General features: G+C 38.1%; 1 protein-coding gene and 1 pseudogene across 6 annotated transcripts; both read left to right on the forward strand.

Moving 5' to 3' along the window:
- Positions 1–2,026: 2,026 nt before the first annotated feature.
- Positions 2,027–15,171, forward strand: LOC129376584 (uncharacterized). Of its 6 annotated transcripts, XR_008607781.1 has the most exons (9): positions 10,304–10,405; positions 10,916–11,023; positions 11,847–11,959; positions 12,072–12,434; positions 13,195–13,284; positions 13,378–13,480; positions 13,565–13,729; positions 13,842–14,541; positions 14,863–15,171. XR_008607781.1 is itself a non-coding variant. In XM_055056179.1 (8 exons), exons 3-7 carry the CDS (start codon positions 11,905–11,907, stop codon positions 13,695–13,697), a joined length of 744 nt encoding a protein of 247 aa, XP_054912154.1. In that variant the 5' UTR covers positions 10,304–10,405; positions 10,916–11,023; positions 11,847–11,904; the 3' UTR covers positions 13,698–13,729; positions 13,842–15,171. The 6 variants fall into 6 exon arrangements, 2 of the variants coding, with proteins under 2 accessions (XP_054912154.1, XP_054912155.1); XM_055056179.1 differs by having other exon boundaries at positions 13,842–15,171; XM_055056180.1 differs by having other exon boundaries at positions 12,075–12,434; positions 13,842–15,171.
- Positions 15,172–20,622: 5,451 nt separating this feature from the next.
- LOC129376478 (tripartite motif-containing protein 16-like) lies at positions 20,623–22,606 on the forward strand (annotated as a pseudogene).
- Positions 22,607–23,531: the final 925 nt, after the last annotated feature.

Below are 23,531 nucleotides of genomic sequence, written 5' to 3' on the forward strand. Positions count from 1 at the left end.
TTATAATTAATGGTAATAATCTGTTAACGTTATTAATCTGTTTTATTGTTGCAGCTGGGATCACTGTGACGTCATAGCGCTACGAAACCCTGCTCCTCTTCCCCTGCTCTCAGGCTGCGTTCAGGAGCCTGAACGCACCTCAGGTTGCGTTCAGCAGCCTGATGAACATCTTGACCTCGATGAGAAACTTTGGCTCCTTGGTAGCGGTTGCTCTACTGTTGTGGATCCAGTGGCTGATCTCCATCCGTCAGGCTAACAGCCTGAAGCTAGCCGCCTGATATAATCTAAAGGCTCTGAAAGAGGCTGACTGATCATGAAGTGGTTTTCCTTCTGCTGTTGAGGAGCACAGCGCTGAAACCACAGCTCTGAGTCTGACACGCCGCCAGTCCAACCAGAGCGGCGGCCATGTTTGCTCTGATCAGACTCAACCAGTTTACCTGTCAACTGTTATTTATTCAGTTACAGTTTGTTAAATATATTGTTTTGCTTTTCTTGTTGTGCTGAACTGTGTGAGTGAATAAAACTGGAGAGTCGAATTCACTCTTTGTTTAGAGTTTTACTTTAAAGTTGTGACTAACTTTGTTTTCAATAAGTGGTTGAAAAGTGAGGATTCAGTAATGTGAGTGTGTTTGTTTTATTTCTGGTTTTCCTTCATTTTATCACTAATAAAATATATCTGGACAGACTTTAAACTTATTGCAGCGCCTCCTTGTTGGTATCTGTCATGATGGCTCTTAGCAGCAGGTTTAAAGAGGAATGTTGGGGCAGGAGATCTGAACATCCTGCAGAGGAAGAGACAGAGTTAAGCCACAATCTACATACACATTTTAATGCATTTCAACAGTTACAACACTTCCATTGGTTTGTTTTATTTTAACAGGACAACATCAGTTTCAGCTGAGATGACACTACATGAAAACACAAACAATAAAATACTTCAATCCGTATCTGTCTTTAATTCTTCATCACACATTTAAAGTGTTTTTATTCAAGTAATGAAGACCTTCATTAGTGACCATAAGTCCATTAAATCTGCTACTGACCACAACATTATTAACTTGTCCAAATGGTAGGTCAATGTTTCTTATTCAGTAAATTATTTCTGAAACATTATTTTATTAAAATAGAATTTTATTTTCTCTTCTGCTTTCTGAACTGGGTTTTTAAACTCCAACCATTTGATCTTACTGGTTTCAAAACTGGCATAGCCTCATTATATTTGTTTTCCCTGTTTATGGCTAGATTGGTTACTAAAACATCAACATTCACCATGACTTCTGTCTGACATGATTTGGTTTTTGCAATTTAAGTGACATTTAAATCTCGTTTATGAGAAACAGAGTAAAATTTTAGATTCTTAAAGTTATAACAAATAAAAACAGCTCAGCTCTGTTGTTAACTAAAATGCTCTAACTTAAAGTTGATAAAACTTTCCTCCTGAGTCTGTCTGTCCTGAACAATAATCTAGAAACTAGTGGTCAGATCTTTTCTTGTTTTCCCCAAAATCTCCATTAAAGTTTATAAACACACATGTAAAGAATCTCTAACGGGAATAGACGAAAAAACATCAAACAAAAATATAAAATCAAAAGAATAAAAGAAGAAAGACACAAACAGAAAAATAAATAAATCTCCCAACAATGTAGAAACAATTCAACCAATAATAGATTGAAAGCTAAATCTAACATGAACCTGTGATAAATAAAATAAACATTATCTTCTTTCTATATTTGTTATGTAAACCTGCAGCATCATGTAATAAATCAGCTGGATACAATTGAACTTTGCTATTAGTAATAATAACCTGATAAATAATAAATGTTATTTATTTAGCTGTACAGCACTAGAAACTATAGATCAGCTTAACAACCTGAAGTTGATAAAAACTCCGAGTTGTCTCAGTCCTTCTCTCCAGAGCTGCTACGTCATGAAGTCCCAGGATGTCGAGGCTCTGATTGGCTGTTGCTCTATGACTAATCGCGGTTTGTATTGTTGCGTTGCTATGATTCAGTAGCTCCACCCCATTTATGTTTCTAACCTACGAAAGCTTCAGTTCGGCACAGGAAGTGACAATATTTCTGTTGTAATGTCGGTACCAGTTGGTCTCTGATTTTCTGCAGCCGTTCAGGATTTTGCTCTGGACGCCTGTTAAAGGTAACGCTGCTGCTTTTCTCCTCAACTTACGTTAAACTGTTACTAAACAACCAGGACGCGTTTCCTTTCAAACTTTGATCAGTTTGTGAAAATATGATTTAAACAACGAGCAATAATTGTCACTCTCTTAAACTGGTTAAACGTTCATGACATGTTTTTAAGTTAATTCACTTTTCTTTCCTTCTGACTTTGTTCCGCTGTTTTTGCTTCTGTTGCCACTATTCTGGTTAGAAATTGTGACCTGTTAAAGCATATCTTCACAAACATAAAACCCCATTTTATGTTATGTGAACTAATTTGTAATGGGAATTAGAAACGACTCCCACTTCCTGTGAGCCAAGGAACTGTATATAATTCTGTGATTGTTTCAGCCTCCCAGAACACGCCTAGAGTTTGCTATGATTTTATCTGTGTCGTTCTCCACTTGCAAGTGATATTAAAAGTTTTTGTTCTTTGCACTTTTGCTGTCTCAGTCTCATCTCTGTAAAATCTGTGCATTTCAACAGGGATAGTCTTCCCTGCTAATCTCAAGTGAATCTCCAGTGACGTCACTGACCTTCAGTCACTTGGTGACACACCATAATTCCTCCTCAGGGTGTGTCACAGCCCTGCACAGGTACATACCACCACTCCATTTTATTGTCACCATTGAGGAATGTTTGCCCTTCATATTTTATATTCTTATCATTCCGTATTCTTGTCATATTGCTGCTGTTGCACCATAATATATCCCAACCCTTTGGGACAATAATGAATATTGCTGTAAAAATATTAAATATTCCTATAATCGTCTGGTTATTCCAACTAACCAGACGAAAAAAATAGAGATATTCTGCATATTTTTTATTTCACCACTTTGACTTATTTCATATAATAATATAAATATATTAATACACACCAATGAACAAACAGTTCAATCCCCTTTAAACCAAACAGCATTTTATTGCATAAAGTCAATAATAACATTTATTTAGTGAATGTTAATCATCTGTAGCAAAAGTTCAATCTGCAGATAAAAATCTCTCCTAACATCAAGTGAAAAGTTCTGCTTATTTTAACATTTTAACAGTGCAGGGCTGTTTATTGGTGCTTAAGAAGATTTGTTGTTTTGTTTTTTACAGCTAAATATTGAGGAGTTTTCTGACCAGATGAAGATGATCTCCTCCTCTTCCTCTCTCAGGATGAAGATGATGTCCAGCATCCTGCTGCTCCTCATCCTCAGCTCATGTCTCTGTGGTCAGTCTCCATCTTGTCTTTGTGACAGAAAGCTCTCTAGATGGAGCTGAAAGACTCCCATGTTCCAGTTCTCAGTGTGTCTGCTCCTCTCTTTCCCTCTCTGTCTCCTCAGCAGCAACATTTGTAGTGAATGTGACACAGAGCAGCTATCAGGCAGAGGGAAAGCAGAACATCACTCTGGAGTGGACCTTCACCACCAAGACTCAGGGAACCTGGAAGAATCTGTTCATTATCTGCAGCTTGGTGAGACCTGATGAAGAACTAGTTCTCTATCGGGTCCATAATGGAGTTGAGATTCCAGAGTCTCAGGATGATCAGTTTTCAGGACGAGTCCAGAGCAACAAAGACGTCCTCAGAGAGAAGGACGAATCAGACTCCATGGATGAAACTAAAAGTATCTGATTAATCTGATCCAGAGACCCACCTGAGTCCCTGTCAAAATTATAATAAAAAATAAGCTGAAATTTAGTAAATATTTTTGTTAACTGAAATAAATAAAAACTAATTAATGAGTTTTTAAACTATAACTAAATGAAACTATATTGGACATTTACACATCCTCATATTATAGATCTAATGTCCTTTGGTTCTGTGTTTATTAATTTTAGTGTTTTTTTATATAAACATCAGCAGATTATATCAGCTGTTGGTCAATGATCCTCCTGATTTCACTTCTGCTGGTCTGGAAAATAGTTTAGATAAAACTCCTGATTCTGTTGGTTGTTCAGCGATAATTGAACACATTTATTGAAAATTGTGTCTTTTGTTGAGTGTTTTTTACCCAATCGATGTTGAAAAAACATAAAAATGTTTAAAACAATCACAAAAATGAACCACAGAATGGGGAGAAAAAAACAAAGTGACTGTTATAGCTGAAACTAAACACATTAAAACTGACTGAATTAGATAAAAGTCATAACAGAATAAAATTAAAGTACAAATGGTTGTCAGCATGTTGTTGGTGAACAAACGGGTCCAAACTTCAGCTTTTAATTGTTTTTCTCATAAATTCTGTTATTGTTTCTGTTTCAGGTCCAAACTTTGCTAAAATAACAATTCCTCCCAGAAACGTCATGAGTTCGACGCCACAGGAGGAAACCAGCAGGAACAGAGAGTCTGCAGGTCCAAACTCTGATGCTTCTGACAATAAAACAGGTTTTAACTTGTTTTTTTATTTTATTTTGGGTTTTCTGACATTTTTCTTCTTTTATTTCAGGTCGTCGGTCGAGGCTGTTTCTTATTTTCCCCTTTATTCTCTTCATCATTTCTCTGAGTTTGCTTTTCATCTTCAGCTTGAAAAATTGCTCCAAAAACTCAAAGTAAGTCAGAAATAATTAAACTACATCAGAGCTTCTTTCCCATAATCATCATCAGATTAATAAAAAATAATAAACCTGTTTCAGATTTGAAGAGAACCTGCAGAGAGCCTCTGCCTTGCAGTTTGGATGCCTTGCTCAAGAGCAGACCTGTGTTGATGTGGAGCAGAACTCAGTGATTCCTGATGAACTGCGGCATCATGAAAACTGTGGAGGTTGAGTCGATCAATCTGAGATTATTGATGAATCCAGGTGAGTCTCATCTGGTCACATGATGATGTCATGTCACCATGGTGCTGCAGGTGATGCTCTAATAAAATGCTCTTTGTTTGACTCTGAACTTTTTCTTTCTTCTCCTGAAGGTCTTCATAAAGCAGCTCACAGACTCTGCAGGAATCCACAACTTTCTGATAAACATGAGAAAATGTTGTGGATTTTTCTCCAGGAAGAGGAAACACCTGAAGAGAAGCTCTTGTTTTTTCTCTTGTTTTTCTGTGTCTCCTGAAGTTGAGTCTGTCTACAGACCAATGAGACCAGTGGATGGTTTTCATCTCTCACTGAACGTCACAAAAGGTGAAGAAATGAGAAGAGATTATAGAAAATGCAGCTCAAAGCTGCAGCCTCTCCAGATGAATGGACAGTCTGTGCAGAGACACCAGTTACAATCAAACTGGGATCAAACTGGCCCAGTTTGGCCTGAACCAGTGAGAGTTGCTGGTTTCTTCCTGAGCATCATGGAGACATTTGAACATTTTGCATCGTTTGCTGCTTTGCTGGATGTTATAATGCTGCTCCAATCACTAAGACTTAAAATTAACTTACGTTAAGATGTTTTCCGTGGAATGAAGGGAACTGAATTTCAGTTCAAACTGTTTCTTAACCATATCAGCTCTGACCTGCTCTGAAGGCTGTGATGCATTCAGGGACTGTTTGTTCATCTCAGTGTTTCCAGAGAGCGACTGTCGACTCACCAGTGATTCTCTGAGGCTTCCTGTCCTGTGAGACGGTGACTTCGGTGTAGGACACAGAACGCTTCACTCCACCTGCACAAAACAACCAATCATGGTGACGGCCGGACGGGGTCAAAGTTCAACATTTATCCTATTTATCCTATGAAGCTGAAATGCTGTCATCAGATTATAGGTCAAAGTTCATGAATTAATAAAAACTGATAAAGTCACTGAACCAGGATCTGTTGCAGTTTCATGATTTTATTGCCTTGTCAGTAAAAATTTGTCTCTTAAACTAAGTTGTTGTTTCTATATTGAAAAGTGTAGAAAATAAATTACTTGGTTTTGCTTTGATAGATAAGTCTAACATATTACTACACTCTGTAGTTGATATTTTTTTCACAGACACTTTGAGGACATGAGCAGCTGTCAGAGCTCAGAGACATAATTCAGGACATCCTGAGAGACAATTGGACATTACTAAAGTTGATGTTCTACTGACAGAACCAGAACCAGAACCAAAGACCAGACGTGAATTCCTAAAGTATTTCCAAGAACTCACTCTGGATCCAAACACAGCACACAAGAAGCTTTCAATATCTAAGAAGAACAGAAAATCTAAAACTGTAAGACAGCAACAGTTTTATCCGGATCATCCAGACAGATTCTCTGTTCATAAGCAGGTTCTGAGCAGAGAGAGTCTGACTGGACGTTGTTACTGGGAGGTGGCGTGGACTGGGAGACTAGTTGGTGTCGGAGTTTCCTACAAGGACATGAACAGATCAGAAGAATTTGGACAAAATGACAAATCTTGGTGCTTATATTGTCACCTGGTCTGTACCGTATTTTATCACAACGTTGTGACTCCAGTACCAGGTTCTAATTTGTCCAGAGTGGGAGTGTATCTGGACCACAGAGCAGGTATTCTGTCTTTCTACAACGTCTCTGGACCCATGACTCTGATCCACAGAGTCCAGACCAGATTCACTGAGCCTCTGTATGCTGGGATTACGCCTCTGAGTTTTGGAGACTGTTGAGTTTATTAAAACTAAATAGTCAGCAGTGATCTGAGCTCCAGTTGGTTAAAATGTGTATTTTAGTTCCAGTTTGTTGTTTCTTCACTGATCAGAGATCAGCTGCCTTTATGGAGCAACTTTATCATCTTGTTTGTTTTGTTGAGTTTGTTGGGGTGCTGCCCCTTCCTGTTTCTGATCTAAGGATTTTTATTCACCCCTGATCAAGTCGACATTTATTGCTGTGTCAGATTAAATGTTGATCAAATCCATGTATTGATGATCTGATGGAAACATGATGTAAAAATCATCCTGATTGTTTTTCTTATGCTTGTCTTTGCTGAATTGTGATTTGCCACATTTCTGTTTATTATTAGGCACTATTAGTTCAATAATCTTCATATTATTCAGTATTCCAGGTTCTTTCATCATCATATTAGTTGATTAGATTTAGATTTTATTATTCACTTGCATATTTGTAGTTTATGTACTTTATGGTTGAGTTATTTCTTTAAAATAAATTCTCATACTCTGGAGAGAAACAGTTTGTGTTTATTGTTGCAGCGTCAGACGTCCTGTAGTGTTACATTAGATTATTAACAAGAGACTGAAGGTGTTGGGATAATTTTTCCAGATTATGTAACTGTAAGACACTTTTATTAATAATTATATTAGCAATAACTTAATATTAATTATTGATATTTGTGTAAGCTAAACATGGTTGCATCCCTTTTGCACAACAAAACCATTCAGTCTAACAAGATTCCCTGATCCTCTGACAGGCCCACAGCATCACAGATCTACCATAGCTAACAGTGAGGCTGCAGGTTTTTCTCCATTAATGGATTGTTCCTTATTAAACCTTCCTAGAGTGGTCGTTGGTGAAAATGTCACATCTACATTTGAGATGAAAAAGTCTTTCTTTTTAAAGCATTTATTGTTTAAAGCCAAAAATAAAATCCTCTAATGTCTCCATCATGGCTGACAGCAGGCAGCAGAGATGAGTTGATGTTTATGAGGAGTTTATGGGACAAAATCAATGAGTCACAGCTTTGAATCCTGTGACACAAATGAACAGGGACATCTAGTGTCCACCTCTCGGTACTGCAGAGGAAAACTAAAATAATCTGGGTTGCATCAGGTTGGAGCGACAGGATTATTTTAAACTGACAGAACAAAGAAAATATAAAGACCAGAGTTCATGAAGGGAGGAAGATATAGAGAAATGTATAGATCTCAATGCTATACAGAAGAGAAGGAGCTTCTTAAAGAGACAGTGGCTGAATTCAAGAAGTTAAATTGGGAAGTTAGTGCAGAGCAACATGGTGGCTTTTAACTCTGCTGAGGTTTTCAGGAAACATTTAAATTATTTATAAAATCACACTAACTGGACCAAAAGGGAGGAAAACATCAAGAGACCTGCAGAAATAGGAATGGTAGATTTTGGAGCCTCATTTTAAGCTAAAAAATATCAAATCAACCAAGATTTGATGTCAAATCAGTTCAGTGAAGAGTGTAATATTTAGATGAAATAATGGTGAAGTAAGCGTTATGTTTGGTTCCCAGTAACAATGGTTATAATTAATGGTAATAATCTTCTAACATTAATAATCTGTTAAAGTTATTAATCTGTTTTATTGTTGTTGTTGCAGCTGGACTCACTGTGACGTCATAGCGCTACCAAACCCTGCTCCTCTTTCCCTGCTCTCAGGCTGTGTTCAGGAGCAGCCTGAGGTTCATGAACATCTTGACCTCGATGATAAACTTTGGCTCCATGGTAGCGGTTGCTCTGCTGTTGTGGATCCGGTGGCTGATCTCCATCCGTCAGGCTAACGGCCTGAAGCTAGCCGCCTGATATAATCTAAAGGCTCTGAAAGAGGCTGACTGATCATGAAGTGGTTTTCCTTCTGTTGAGGAGCACAGCGCTGAAACCACAGCTCTGAGTCTGACACGCCGCCAGTCCAACCAGAGCGGCGGCCATGTTTGCTCTGATCAGACTCAACCAGTTTACCTGTCAACTGTTATTTATTCAGTTACAGTTTGTTAATTATATTGTTTTGCTTTTCTTGTTGTGCTGAACTGTGTGAGTTAATAAAGCTGGAGAGTCGAATTCACTCTTTGTTTAGAGTTTTACTTTAAAGTTGTGACTAACTTTGGTTGAAAAGTGAGGATTCAGTAATGTGAGTGTGTTTGTTTTATTTCTGATTTTCCTTCATTTTATCAATAATAAAATATATCTGGACAGACTTTAAACTTATTGCAGCGCCCCTTGTTAGTATCTGTCATGATGGCTTAGCAGCAGGTTTAAAGAGGAATGTTGAGGCAGGAGATCTGAACATCCTGCAGAGGAAGAGACAGAGTTAAGCCACAATCTACATACACATTTAATGCATTTCAACAGTTACAATACTTCAATTGGTTTGTTTTATTTTAACAGGACAACATCAGTTCCAGCTGAGATGACACTGCATGAAAACACAAACAATAAAATACTTCAATCCGTATCTGTCTTTTATCCTTCAACACACATTTAAAGTGTTTTCATTCAAGTAATGAAGACCTTCATTAGTGACCATAAGTCCATTAAATCAGCTACTGATCACAACATTATTAACTTGTCCAAATGGTAGGTCAATGTTTCTTATTCAGTAAATTATTTCTGAAACATGATTTTATTAAAATAGAATTTTATTTTCTCTTCTGCTTTCTGAACTGGGTTTTTAAACTCCAACCATTTGATCTTACTGGTTTCAAAACTGGCATAGCCTCATTATATTTGTTTTCCCTGTTTATGGCTAGATTGGTTACTAAAACATCAACATTCACCATGACTTCTGTCTGACATGATTTGGTTTTTGCAATTTAAGTGACATTTAAATCTCGTTTATGAGAAACAGAGTGAAACTTTAGATTCTTAAAGTCATAACAAATACAAACAGCTCAGCACTGTTGTTAACTAAAATGCTCAAACTATAAGTTGATAAAACTTTCCTCCTGAGTCTGTCTGTCCTGAACAATAATCTAGAAACAAGTGGTCAGATCTTACCTTCATGCTGTAAAACACCAAATAAACCACAGAGAGGGTTTTATTAAAGTTGATAAACACACATGTAAAGAATCTCTAACGGGAATAGAGGAAAAAACATCAAACAAAAATATAAAATCAAAAGGATAAAGAAGAAAGACACAAACAGGAAAATAAATAAATCTCCCAACAATGTAGAAACAATTCAACCAATAATAGATTGAAAGCTAAATCTAACATGAACCTGTGATAAATAAAATAAACATTATCTTCTTTCTATATTTGTTATGTAAACCTGCAGCATCATGTAATAAATCAGCTGGATACAATTGAACTTTGCTATTAGTAATAATAACCTGATAAATAATAAATGTTATTTACTTACAGTTAGCTGTAAAGCACTACAAACTATAGAGCAGCTTAACAACCTGAAGTTGATAAAAACTCCGAGTTGTCTCAGTCCTTCTCTCCAGAGCTGCTACGTCATGAAGTCCAGGATGTCGAGGCTCTGATTGGCTGTTGCTCTATGACTAATCGCGGTTTGTATTGTTGCGTTGCTATGATTCAGTAGCTCCACCCCATTTATGTTTCTAACCTACGAAAGCTTCAGTTCGGCACAGGAAGTGACAATATTTCTGTTGTAATGTCGGTACCAGTTGGTCTCTGATTTTCTGCAGCCGTTCAGGATTTTGCTCTGGACGCCTGTTAAAGGTAAAAGCTGCTGCTTTTCTCCTCAACTTACGTTAAACTGTTACTAAACAACCAGGACGCGTTTCCTTTCAAACTTTGATCAGTTTGTGAAAATATGATTTAAACAACGAGCAATAATTGTCAACTCTTTTTAAACTGGTTAAACGTTCATGACATGTTTTTAAGTTAATTTACTTTTTTTTCTTCTGACTTTGTTCCGCTGTTTTTGGTTCTGTTGCCACTATTCTGGTTAGAAAAATCTGACCTGTTAAAGCATATCTTCACAAACATAAAACCCCATTTTATGTTATGTGAACTAATTTGGTAATGGGAATTAGAAACGACTCCCACTTCCTGTGAGCCAAGGAACTGTATATAATTCTGTGATTGTTTCAGCCTCCCAGAACACGCCTAGAGTTTGCTATGATTTTATCTGTGTCGTTCTCCACTTGCAAGTGATATTAAAAGTTTTTGTTCTTTGCACTTTTGCTGTCTCAGTCTCATCTCTGTAAAATCTGTGCATTTCAACAGGGATAGTCTTCCCTGCTAATCTCAAGTGAATCTCCAGTGACGTCACTGACCTTCAGTCACTTACACACCCTAATTTCCCCTGTCAGGGTGTGTCACAGCCCTGCACAGGTACATACCACCACTCCTTTTTATTGTCACCATTGGGGAATGTTTGCCCTTCATATTTTATATTCTTATCATTTCGTAATCTTGTCATATTGCTGCTGTTGCACCATAATATCCCCCCCTTTGGGACAATAATGAATATTGCTGTAAAAATATTAAATATTCCTATAATCGTCTGGTTATTCCAACTAACCAGACGAAAAAAATAGAGATATTCTGCATATTTTTTATTTAACCACTTTGACTTATTTAATATAATAATATAAATATATTAATAAAACCCAATGAACAAACAATTCAATCCCCTTTAAACCAAAAAGCATTTTATTGCATAAAGTCAATAATAACATTTATTTAGTGAATGTTAAATCATCTGTAGCAAAAGTTCAATCTGCAGATAAAAATCTCTCCTAACATCAAGTGAAAAGTTCTGCTTATTTTAACATTTCAACAGTGCAGGGCTGTTTATTATTATTATTATTATTATTTATTTATTTTTTTTATTTTTTTATTTTTTTTTTTCCTGTTGTGGGCAACGGGGCCCGGCAAATACCCGTGGTTAAACGGACGGCGGAGTCCGGCGGTAACAGGCGCTTAAATTCTGTGTCAAAGGGAAGGGGGAAGAAAGGAAAAGAAGAGGGAAAGAAAAAAAAAAAAAAAAAAAACTTGGTATTTTATTCTATGTTGCATGCCTTTGTGTTTTGTGTTTATGATGTAAAGCACTTTGAAATGCCTTGTAGCTGAAATGTGCTATACAAATAAAATTTGATTGATTGATTGATTTATTGGTGCTTAAGAGAAGATTTGTTGTTTTGTTTTTTTACAGCTAAATCTTGAGGAGTTTTCTGACCAGATGAAGATGATCTCCTCCTTCCTCTCTCAGGATGAAGATGATGTCCAGCATCCTGCTGCTCCTCATCCTCAGCTCATGTCTCTGTGGTCAGTCTCCATCTTGTCTTTGTGACAGAAAGCTCTCTAGATGGAGCTGAAAGACTCCCATGTTCCAGTTCTCAGTGTGTCTGCTCCTCTCTTTCCCTCTCTGTCTCCTCAGCAGCAACATTTGTAGTGAATGTGACACAGAGCAGCTATCAGGCAGAGGAGAAGCAGAGCATCACTCTGGAGTGGACCTTCACCACCAAGACTCAGGGAACCTGGAAGAATCTGTTCATTATCTGCAGCTTATTGAGACCTGATAAAGAACGAGTTCTCTATCGGGTTCTTGAAGGAGTTGAGATTCCAGAGTCTCAGGATGATCAGTTTTCAGGACGAGTCCAGAGCAACAAAGACGTCCTCAGAGAAGGACGAATCAGACTCCATGTGTCCAGACTGAGGACTGAAGACTCTGGTCTGTATTGGTGTGGAGTGAGAACTGAAGATGGAGTCAACTATGCAGAATGTCGACTCAAAGTCTTTGGTGAGTTTCTGCTTCATTTCACAACCTTAAAGTCTAAATGTTGTAAAACTGAAATAAAACTGAGAAAATTAACATGTGTAAAAGTATCTGATTAATCTGATCCAGAGACCCACCTGAGTCCCTGTCAAGATTATTATAATAAAAACTACACTGAAATTTAGTAAATATTTTTGTTAACTGAAATAAAAATTAATTAATAGGGGACAAAACTATAAATGAAACTATATTGGACATTTACACATCCTCATATTATAGATCTAATGTCCTTTGGTTCTGTGTTTATTAATTTATTGTGTTTTTTAATTCACACATCAGCAGTTTATATCAGCTGTTGCTCAATGATCCTCCTGATTTCACTTCTGCTGGTCTGGAAAATAGTTTAGATAAAACTCCTGATTCTGTTGGTTGTTCAGCGATAATTGAACACATTTATTAAAAATTGTATCTTTTGCTGAGTCTTTTTTACCCAATCGATGTTTAAAAAACATAAAAATGTTTAAAACAATCACAAAAATGAACCACAGAATGGGGAGAAAAAAACAAAGTGACTGTTATAGCTGAAACTAAACACATTAAAACTAACAAATTTAAATCAGGTTAATTAACTTATTATCATAACAAAACAACATTTATTGTGATATTTTGTCATAACGAATAAAATTAAAGTAGAAATGGTTGTCAGCATGTTGGTGAACAAACGGGTCCAAACTTCAGCTTTTAATTGTTTTTCTCATAAATTCTGTTATTGTTTCTATTTCAGGTTCAAACTTTGCTAAAATAACAATTCCTCCCAGAAACGTCATGAGTTCGACGCCACAGGAGGAAACCAGCAGGAACAGAGAGTCTGCAGGTCCAAACTCTGATGCTTCTGGTAATAAACAGGTTTTAACTTGTTTTTTTATTTTATTTTGGGTTTTCTGACATTTTTCTTCTTTTATTTCAGGTCGTCGGTCGAGGCTGTTTCTTATTTTCCCCTTTATTTTCTTCATCATTTCTCTGAGTTTAATTTTCATCTTCAGCTTGAAAAATTGCTCCAAAAACTCAAAGTAAGTCAGAAATAATTAAACTACATCAGAGCTTCTTTCTCATAATGTTCATCAGATTAATAAAAAATAATAAACCTGTTTCAGATTTGAAGAGAACCTGCAGAGAGCCTCTGCCTTGCAGTTTGGATGCCTTGCTCAAGAGCAGACCTGTGTTGATGTGGAGCAGAACTCAATGATTCCTGATGAACCGCGGCGTCATGAAAACTGTGGAGGTTGAGTCGATCAATCTGAGACTATCGATGAATCCAGGTGAGTCTCATCATGGTCACATGATGATGTCATGTCACCATGGTGCTGCAGGTGATGCTCTAATAAAATGCTCTTTGTTTGACTCTGAACTTTTTCTTTTGTTCTCCTGAAGGTTCTTCATAAAGCAGCTCACAGACTCTGCAGGAATCCCACAAACTTTCTGATAAACATGAGAAAATGTTGTGGATTTTTCTCCAGGAAGAGGAAACAGCTGAAGAGAAGCTCTTGGTTTTTCTCTTGTTTTTTCTGTGTCTCCTGAAGTTGAGTCTGTCTACAGATCAATGAGACCAGTGGAAGGTTTTCATCTCTCACTGAACGTCACAAAAGGTGAAGAAATGAGAAGAGATTATAGAAAATGCAGCTCAAAGCTGCAGCCTCTCCAGATGAATGGACAGTCTGTGCAGAGACACCAGTTACAATCAAACTGGGATCAAACTGGCCCAGTTTGGCCTGAACCAGTGAAGAGTTGCTGGTTTCTTCCTGAGCATCATGGAGACATTTGAACGTTTTGCATCGTTTGCTGCTGCTGGATGTTATGCTGCTCCAATCACTGAGACTTAAAATATTACGTTAAGATGTTTTCCGTGGAATGAAGGGAACTGAATTTCGGTTCAAACTGTTTCTTAACCATATCAGCTCTGACCTGCTCTGAAGGCTGTGATGCATTCAGGGACTGTTTGTTCATCTCAGTGTTTCCAGAGAGTGACTGACGACTCACCAGTGATTCTCTGAGGCTTCCTGTCCTGTGAGACGGTGACTTCAGTGTAGGACACAGAACGCTTCACTCCACCTGCACAAAACAACCAATCATGGTGACGGCCGTTTTACTGCCATAGTTTTAATTTACATGTTTTATTTTGTATTATTTATATTTTTAAGACTCTTATTTTGGAAGATTAAGGTAGGAAGTGGAATCAGTACGTTGGTAGGACACTAGAGATGCTTGACATGTAACGGCATGCTTTGGCAAGTAAATGAAGGAAGATCATTTAAGTTTAAGAATTTATTTTAATTATCTCATTTCTGCCTCAAAAGGAAGGATCAGCCAGCGAAGTGTTTTTATATGTTTTATGTTATTTTCTTTGTCAATATTGTATTATTGACACCCTCTCACTAAGTTACGTGTGTTTTAGTACGACGGTGGTGTTGGTGTCAGGGAAACTGACGCTGTGACAAGAACAACTTTAAAGACTTTCATTAAAAGCTGACTTCACACCAGCTGTGAAATGAACTCTTAATTGCCAAAAATAAGAACGGGTGGAAGTGATGAGCCGGACGAGGTCAAAGTTCAACATTTATCCTATGAAGCTGTAATGCTGTCATCAGGTTATTGTGATAAAGTCACTGAACCAGGATCTGTTGCAGTTTCATGATTTTATTGCCTTGTCAGTAAAAATTTGCCTCTTAAACTAAATTGTTGTTTCTGTGTTGAAAAGTGTAGAGTTACTGTCATCTAGTTTGTTGTTTAGTTGATGCTTTGTTGTTCGGTGCTGCCCCCTCCTGTTTCTGTTCAGCCATGGAGACTCAACAGGAAGTATTTTTATTCACCTAAACTAATTTCATTTAGCTTTATTGCTTTGTCAGACCAAACATTATTGTCCAAATCCTGGAAACTGTGATTATGATCACCATCAATCAGTTATTTTATTGGACAAAGATCTGATTCCGGATCAAACGGAGGACCTAAAGTCGTCTTTGTTTGGAAAATAATCTTAATAAAGTGGATTCACTGTTTGACTATAAATAGGTGTATCAGTTGTGTTGTATTTCATTGCATTTTATTATAAAATTTCTACATTTTATATTTGAAAGAAAATCCCTCTACATTTCTAAATATAATTGAAACCATCGTTGTGGTTTTCAGATGAAAACAGAATGAGTAATCAATGTTTCTGATCACTGAAAACAGGAAGATATTTGGAGTCCAGGACGTCCTGTGGTCCTAAAAGGACAACATTCACTCTGCAGAGCTTCAGGGAAGACGAGGCGAGACAAGAGACAAAAGAAACAGAAATATGACCACCAGATGGCGCCAAATACAATATTCATTAAACTATGACCTGAACAAAGAGGCACAAATCAGCTTCTCTCTTTCTGGAAGACTCAGTGTAGTGTTGTAAATTAAATTAATGCAATATTTATTTAATTTAGATTAAAGTGTGATATTTTCTGTTATTTGTTTTCTAATAACCTGATTCACCCATTAGATAAAACATGAACACAAGCTGTCATACATGGGAGCCTAATTAAAAAAAAAAAGACCAATCAGTGTAACCTTCTTTTATAATAGAGACATAAATATATTGAATTACAGATTTGATAACTCTCACACCAGTACAGCACACTTAGCTTGGTCAAAACAACTTTGATTTGTTCTGTCAGTGCAGTTAGTGAGTATAACAGCCAATGCAAAATCAATAATAAAGAAAGTGAAACTGAAAACAATAAGTTCACTATTGTGGTCAAGCAGGTAAAAATAAACAACAGCAAAACATTAATTCAAATGATCTAGAAAGTGCAATTAGGAATTATTCATATAATGTAAAATAAATAACGTCAGATCAACCACTAAAACCACGACAGTTTTTTTATATGTTCTGTTCTTCAGTTCTTAAACTGCTCTTTAACACAAAAAGGATGTTGATTTAATTTTACTTAACTGTTTTATACTGTAACTTAAACTTAAGTTTAATAAAACCTGCCTGTTAAAGCCTCAGCTACTTTAGAGTATCTCCACTCTTAAGTTGGTGTGTTTATTTAAAATTGAAATTTTCTTCCGTTTCTGCTTCTTTCTCACTCTGTGTTTCTCCTGCACAGAGTCCAGACCACATTCACTCAGCCTCTACATGCTGAATTGATTCTATACATGTTATCAAAATGTCATGTAAAACCACTTTATGCTTCAGCTCCAGAGATTTTAAAAGGTCAACTTTGTGCTTTAGTTCAGGTTGTTTACAGATTCCGGTTCACCTGAGTCGTTTCTGTCAGTGGGGAGGAAACTAACAGCTGATTAACATACAGGCTTCACTATGAATGAAACCAATACGCTGCAAGTTTGCAGCAACACAGGATTCATAAAATCACCAACACATCACTCACACACAATGGTCACCGACTATTAGAAGAAGAGATACTTCCAAGATGACAGCGTCCACCATAAAGATTCCTGTGGAAAGAAAACAACGGCAGCACTTCTATGATCAGAGGCGTTCAAGTCTGCAGGAATATTTTCTATTTATTGGGGTGAGTTGCAGAAGTTGATTGTTTTTAAAACACCATTAAATACATAGCATGTCAATGCATGTAGATGTAAGTGTGCTTCATCTGGGGCTGTACAGCTGCTGCTGTGATAATAGTGATGAGGCATTAAGCAGCGCTGCGCCCCGTCCTGCCTGACTGCATCTGGACGATGCAACACTTAAAATAATTATTGACATTATTTTATTTGGGCCTAATTAACATAGGCCCAAATATTAATAAGGTCTATTTTTATATTTATAAAATAAATTAGATGGAATAAGTCGTGGTTTATATTCTCTTTTGTAGAGAATCTAAACTGATTTGCTGATTATAAGCATAATTGTAACACAGTGTTGCAATAGGGATAATGTTTCATCATGTGACAACAGAAAGGGAACTAACTAGTCTGAGGTTTGGGAAGCAAAGGAATTTAAACTTCATCTTTATTTTCACATTTTAGCTACAAGACAGAAAGTGCTTTCCATCATGAAAACATCAACAGAAACCAGTTTTGAAAATAACCACACATTAAATTTTATCCAATGCATCATCAGAATCATCAATACACATGAACTATGTTGATCAATGTTCCATTCAGTACCAACCAAAGGCACCAGGTGGGTTTTCGTCCGATTTAAGGAACCCAGTGCTGCAGCTGTTTTGCAATTTGCAGTTTTGTTGTGCATAAAAGCTTCTCCATGTTTGGTTCTGGTTCTGGTTCTGGGGATGCAGAGCACACTAGAACTTAGCAGTTTATCAATAATATCATAATTCAAACCAACTCCACCCAACATCTCCATCATGGCCGACAGGAGACAACAGAGATGACTTGACATGTCAGAAGGAGTTCATGTAATGTGACTCAGATGAACAGGGACATCTAGTGTCCACCTCTCGGTACTGCAGAGGGAAATGTATTAATGTTTCATCAGACAATGTAGTGTTAGCGCCCTCCACTGGCCAAGGTAAAATATGAAGCGGTGTGTATATTGGAGCAACACACCCACCACTGTGACGTGTTGACAGTTTGAACAGAAAAAAAAACAAAGCAATGAAACCTGCAATCAGTTTGAACTTCTGCCCAGGACTGATCGTCTGATTATTGACTTATTGATTATTGATTATTAATTTCATGCTTTGTTAAGTTAAATTAGTCTCCATAAGTACATGTGTATGATAAATGTATTGTCAGTAAATTAGAGTTAAACCATTGCTTGGTTCCTCCTTTGCCTGGGTTTATGTGTATCATGCTCAGGTCGGTCAGCCTTGTTCTTTCACTTCATCTATTTCCTGATATTTCCTTTACTATCTACGTGTGACACATCACATATTTTATATAAAGCAGTGGATGGTGAAATATCTGAGTGTCCAGTAAAAACTGTTACTGTATTTGACATGAGTTTCAGAGACCTCTACATGTTCACTGTGAGTTTATGGGCTGCATGTGCTTTAAGGTTTCTCTATCTGTTTCGTGACATTCCATTGAAATTTGCATGACTGAACATCACATTGATGTGGATACAGCAGATCCAGTGAAGCAGCTTATCGCTTCTCCTAGACAAAAGAAGACGTTGGTTATCTGTTGGAGAATGGGCAGGAAAACCAGACCCAGTCCACAGAGTCCCTGGAGTCCCTGGAGTCCTCCATGTTTGCCAGCTGCTGAGCCTGACGGTGTCCAACAACTTTGTACTGACTTCCTAAGGCAAATGCTGCTTTTATGCCCGACTCGCTCCCTCTCCCTCACATGGAAGACTGTATTAACAGTGTTGGTTCAGCTGCATTTATCATTGTCAGGCCCCAGCAGGGGGCCTGGAGCAGATAGACTGAGGAGGCAGATATCTTCAGGGGAGATTTTTATCCGGTTGCTGACAGTCAGCCATCCTTGCTTGACTAACGAGTCCTTGACTTAACCGTGAGTGTTGGGTTCCTCAGGTCTCAGCTTTTGGCAGAATCCCAAATTAGAACCACAGTCATTGGGAATTGTTGGAGCGATTTCCTGAGACTCGAAGCAGCTCTCTGTTTTATCTGTTTTTGGTCTTGGATCTTGCAGAGTCTTGGATCCTCTTCACCTTGATACAAGGCGTCTTTGTCCATCCAGTTGACAGCGAGTTGACTGCTGGGAAGGAAACCCTGAAGTTCCTCTTCACTGCAGTCGACTTTAAGACGCCCAGAGCCTCGTCAATCACAGCCTCACAAAAGGAAAACAGAAGTAGCTGCAACTTTGATTCACTGTAATTAGCTTGCTTTAGATGGAGTTCTCTGCTCTGCTTAACATGAGATTGCTTAAAGGTCAATTTCCCATCTCACTTCCTTCTTTGGACCATCTGCTTTCCGATCAGCAGTCTCCATTGCTTGGTTCCTCCTTTGCCTGGGTTATGTGTATCATGCTTAGGTCGGTCAGCCTTGTTCTTTCACTTCATCTATTTCCTGATATTTCCTTTACTATCTACGTGTGACACATCACACCTCAATAATTTGCAACCTCCATTAAACTCTAATCAACTTTGACTGCAGTTGCATGCCATGTCTGATTACAAATATATTAAACATGATTATTGCTGATTATAAACACGTTAAACAGAATTAAACAGGGATCCTTGACCACTTTCTTCAGCATACTGACATGTCTTGGACCAGTGTGTCCAGTGGAGACTGAGGTGGACACATGACTTGCATAAGATTTGAAACGTTTTCTCCCATTACCTCTTCGTGTTGCCCTGCAGCTCCTTTGTATGGACCAGTGAGTGTGAAAAGGCTTTCAGTGCAGATAATCTGTTGTCTGCAGTGATTCTCCTGATGTCACCAGAGTGGACGTCTGTGATAAAGGTGCTGGTGCTATTCCAAGATGGCGAGGATGGAGTGTGCGAGTCATTATTCTGCTAAGTTTAAAACTCATCAGATGAACCCTTGAAAAATAAACTCTCATACTTGTCAAGTTTGGATTTGAGAATACAGGAAGTATCCGATGGTACTGTTATAAAAACAATAGTTTCTCGGCCAGAATGGGAGCCTGGACAGGTATGAAGTCTTGTGATGCTCTTTGCCTTGCAGCATTTTGAGGTGTATTGTGGCTCTTCATGAACTACAGTGACTGCTTACTGACCACAACCCATTGTCTACTTGTCTCAGATGTGTAACCATAACCACAGGCTGATGCACGCTGAGGACAAAAATCACGACTGCAGGTGAGCACACAGTTTTTATTCTATTATTGGCTAAATCTTTTATTTGTAAGTCTAAAATCTTCAAGTTATAACCTTATGTTTATGTCTGAATGAAATCAAACAGCATTAATTCCCAAAACAACCAAATAGCTAAAAAATTCAATCTCCAATTTGTGTTTAACATGGTACAGTCAAACCATTGTCTGCTTTCAGTTTCAACCATCTGTAACTCTACACCGAAACCTGGGAAAACAAGCAGGCTTAGACACGCCAGGACAATGACCTCAAACCTTTTTCCTGCATAACTCCTCCTCTGCTGGATCTTGTCAACACATCTCTGTTCCCTCCTCTTCAGATCTGGAGGTTTATTGCTGAGTGAAACACCTGCAAAGCCTGATTCACTGCAGAAACACGAGTGGCAGATCAGAGCTCAGAGCTGTTGCTGCTGCAGAAGATAAACAAACACAGTCATCCTTACTGAGAGCTGAAATGGGGAGCGATCAACCAGAACGAGATAAGTGTTTTGTTTTATCTGTTCAGGTCTACTGAAGGACCCAGTGACTATTCCCTGCGGACACAGTTACTGTACGAACTGTATTAAAAACCACTGGGATGGAGAGGATCAGAGTGGAACTCACAGCTGCCCTCAGTGCAGAGATATATTTGGACAGAGACCTGGGTTAAGGAAAAACTCCATGATAGAAGAGTTGATTAAATATCTGAAGAAGATGGGAACTGCTCCAGCTGACCACTGTTATGCTGGACCTGAAGATGTGCCCTGCGATGTCTGCACAGGAAGGAAGAGGAAAGCTGTCAAGTCCTGTTTAACCTAGCTTCTTTTTGTGAGGATCATCTCCAACCTCACCACGATGCTCCACCTTTAAGAAAGCACAAGTTGGTGAATCCCTCCAAGAACCTCCGGGAGAGCAAATGCTCCCGTCATGACAGGGAGTTGGAGATTTTCTGTCGTCCTGATCAGCAGTGTATCTGTTATCTCTGCACTATGGATGAACATAAAGGCCATGAAACAGTCCCAGCTGCAGCAGAAAGAGCTGAGAAGCAGAAGAAGCTCCAGGAGAGTCGACAACAAATCCATCAGAGAATCCAGGACCAAGAGAAAGATGTGAAGCTGCTTCAACAGGAGGTGGAGGCCATCAATGTCTCTGCTGATAAAGCAGTGGAGGACAGTGAGAAGATCTTCACTGAGCTGATCCGTCTCCTCCAGGAAAGAAGCTCTGATGTGAAGCAGCAGATCAGATCCCAGCAGGAAACTGAAGTGAGTCGAGTCAAAGATGTTCAGGAGAAGCTGCAGCAGGAGATCACTGAGCTGAAGAGGAAAGACGCTGAACTGGATCAGCTCTCACACACAGAGGATCACACCCAGTTTCTCCTCAACTACCCCTCACTGCCAGCACTCAGTGAGTCCACAGGATCATCCAGCATCATTGTTCGTCCTCTGAGACACTTTGAGGACGTGACAGCAGCTGTGTCAGAGCTCAGAGACAAACTACAGGACGTCCTGAGCGACTCATGGACAAACATTCAACTGGCAATAAGTGATGTTGATGTCCTACTGGCAGAACCAGAACCAAAGACCAGAGATGGATTCTTAAAATATTCTCAAGAAATCACTCTGGATCCAAACACGGCACACAGGAAGCTGTTATTGTCTGAGGGGAACAGAAAAGTTACATCAACTGACCAACAACAGTCGTATCCAGATCATCCAGACAGATTCAGTGTTTATAATCAGGTCCTGAGCAGAGAGAGTCTGACTGAACGTTGTTACTGGGAGGTGGCGATGAGAGGTGGAGCTGGAGTTGGAGTCGCAGTTTCATACCAGAACATCAACAAGGCAGAACCGTTTGGATTCAACGACAAATCTTGGTCATTAAATTGTACCACAGACGGTTACACGTTTCATCACAACAAAGTTAAAACTACAGTAGCAGGTCCAGTTTCCTCCAGACTGGGAGTGTATCTGGACCACAGAGCAGGTATTCTGTCTTTCTACAGCGTCTCTGGTACCATGACTCTGATCCACAGAGTCCAGACCAGATTCACTGAGCCGCTGCACGCTGGGCTCAGACCGCTCTTCAGTAAAGACTCTGTGGAGTTCATTAAACTGTGATCTGAGGTCCGGTTGGTTAAAATGTGTATTTTAGTTTCGGTTGTTTAAACCTCCATCATTGTTGCTGAGAGATATTTGTTTTCATTTCCTCTCTGCTCAAAGATCAGCTGCATTTATGAAACTGCTGTTTGTTTTGTTGATGTTGGAGTTTGTTTGGGTGCTGCCCCTTCCTGTTTCTGTTCAGCCACAGAAGCTGTCGCTGCTAAGGAGGATTTTTATTCACCCAAACTAATTTTATTTAGATTTATTGCTTTGTCAGATCAAATGTTGTTCAGATTACTGTACAGATGAGAAGATCAGATTATAAATCTATGTGTCAATAAAGTCGTTTTGTGACTCAGATTGTGTCTCTGTGTTTGTTTTTGGACAATGATATTTTTTATTTTTGTTTCATTACATTTTATTATCATGTTTACCAACCTTGTCTCTATGATATAAACCCTTTGAGAGTAATTCCAGACATACTTTGCATTTCAATGGGCAGGAAATGGGCTTTAATCACTTTTTTACAGACTTTTTTTTAACATTTTGACATTTTGAATGCATTGAAAGTTAAGAATATCTGTTTCTGAATTTAACAAATTAAATACAGTAAAAAAACAGAAAAATAATTATTTAGCCACATCTATCACAGGACAGTGATCACACAGATTACCATTAAAAATAACTTCTGCTGCTATATTAAAATATAATATGAAATCTTGCAAGGCAATGCGCTGCTCTGCTATGCATTGCTACTGCAGGCCTCAGTAACTCAATTGCACATAATTAGTTTTAAAAATTTTATCTGACATTAATGATTTATTTCTCATTAATGGTTAAATTTGCTTTGAATTATGTTTGTGTTTGTATTAAATATGTTTTTTGGGGAATTTTATGTCAAATGTTCCTGTTCTTCATGTCACATCAGGTGATTTGATTATTTTAATCAGATTTTAAATGACTTTGCCAGGCTGATCATGCCCTGGGAGAGGAAATAGGAGTAAGTAGGTCAGTCTAACGCGTTCACTGGAATAACAAACACAATATGATGTATAAATATACAGATACCTGCCCGGGGGCAGAATAACAGCTGAAGAGGTTTTTACAGTAGGTGAGGTTTATTCTCACACATTTTAATGTTACTAAACTCAGAGTTTTAAAGACAGACAAAGAAAACTAAAAGTTTTTCATAATTAACACTTTCAGAAACATAAAGAAGAGTTCTCCACTACAGTGAAAGTATTCGCAGAACAGCAAGTTATGTTTTTGCCTGTCAAAGCGACAA

This window comes from Poeciliopsis prolifica, unplaced genomic scaffold, assembly GCF_027474105.1.
Source record: "Poeciliopsis prolifica strain line A6 unplaced genomic scaffold, Auburn_PproV2 SCAFFOLD044, whole genome shotgun sequence".
Taxonomy (NCBI): Eukaryota; Metazoa; Chordata; class Actinopteri; order Cyprinodontiformes; family Poeciliidae; genus Poeciliopsis; species Poeciliopsis prolifica.

Coding starts and splice junctions, on each gene's coding strand:
- LOC129376584 (XM_055056179.1), top strand. CDS start 11,905: ATGAAGATGATGTCCAGCATCCTGCTGCTCCTCATCCTCAGCTCATGT. Junction 11,960..12,071: donor CCTCAGCTCATGTCTCTGTG/GTCAGTCTCCAT, acceptor CTGTCTCCTCAG/CAGCAACATTTGTAGTGAAT. Junction 13,285..13,377: donor CAGGAACAGAGAGTCTGCAG/GTCCAAACTCTG, acceptor CTTTTATTTCAG/GTCGTCGGTCGAGGCTGTTT.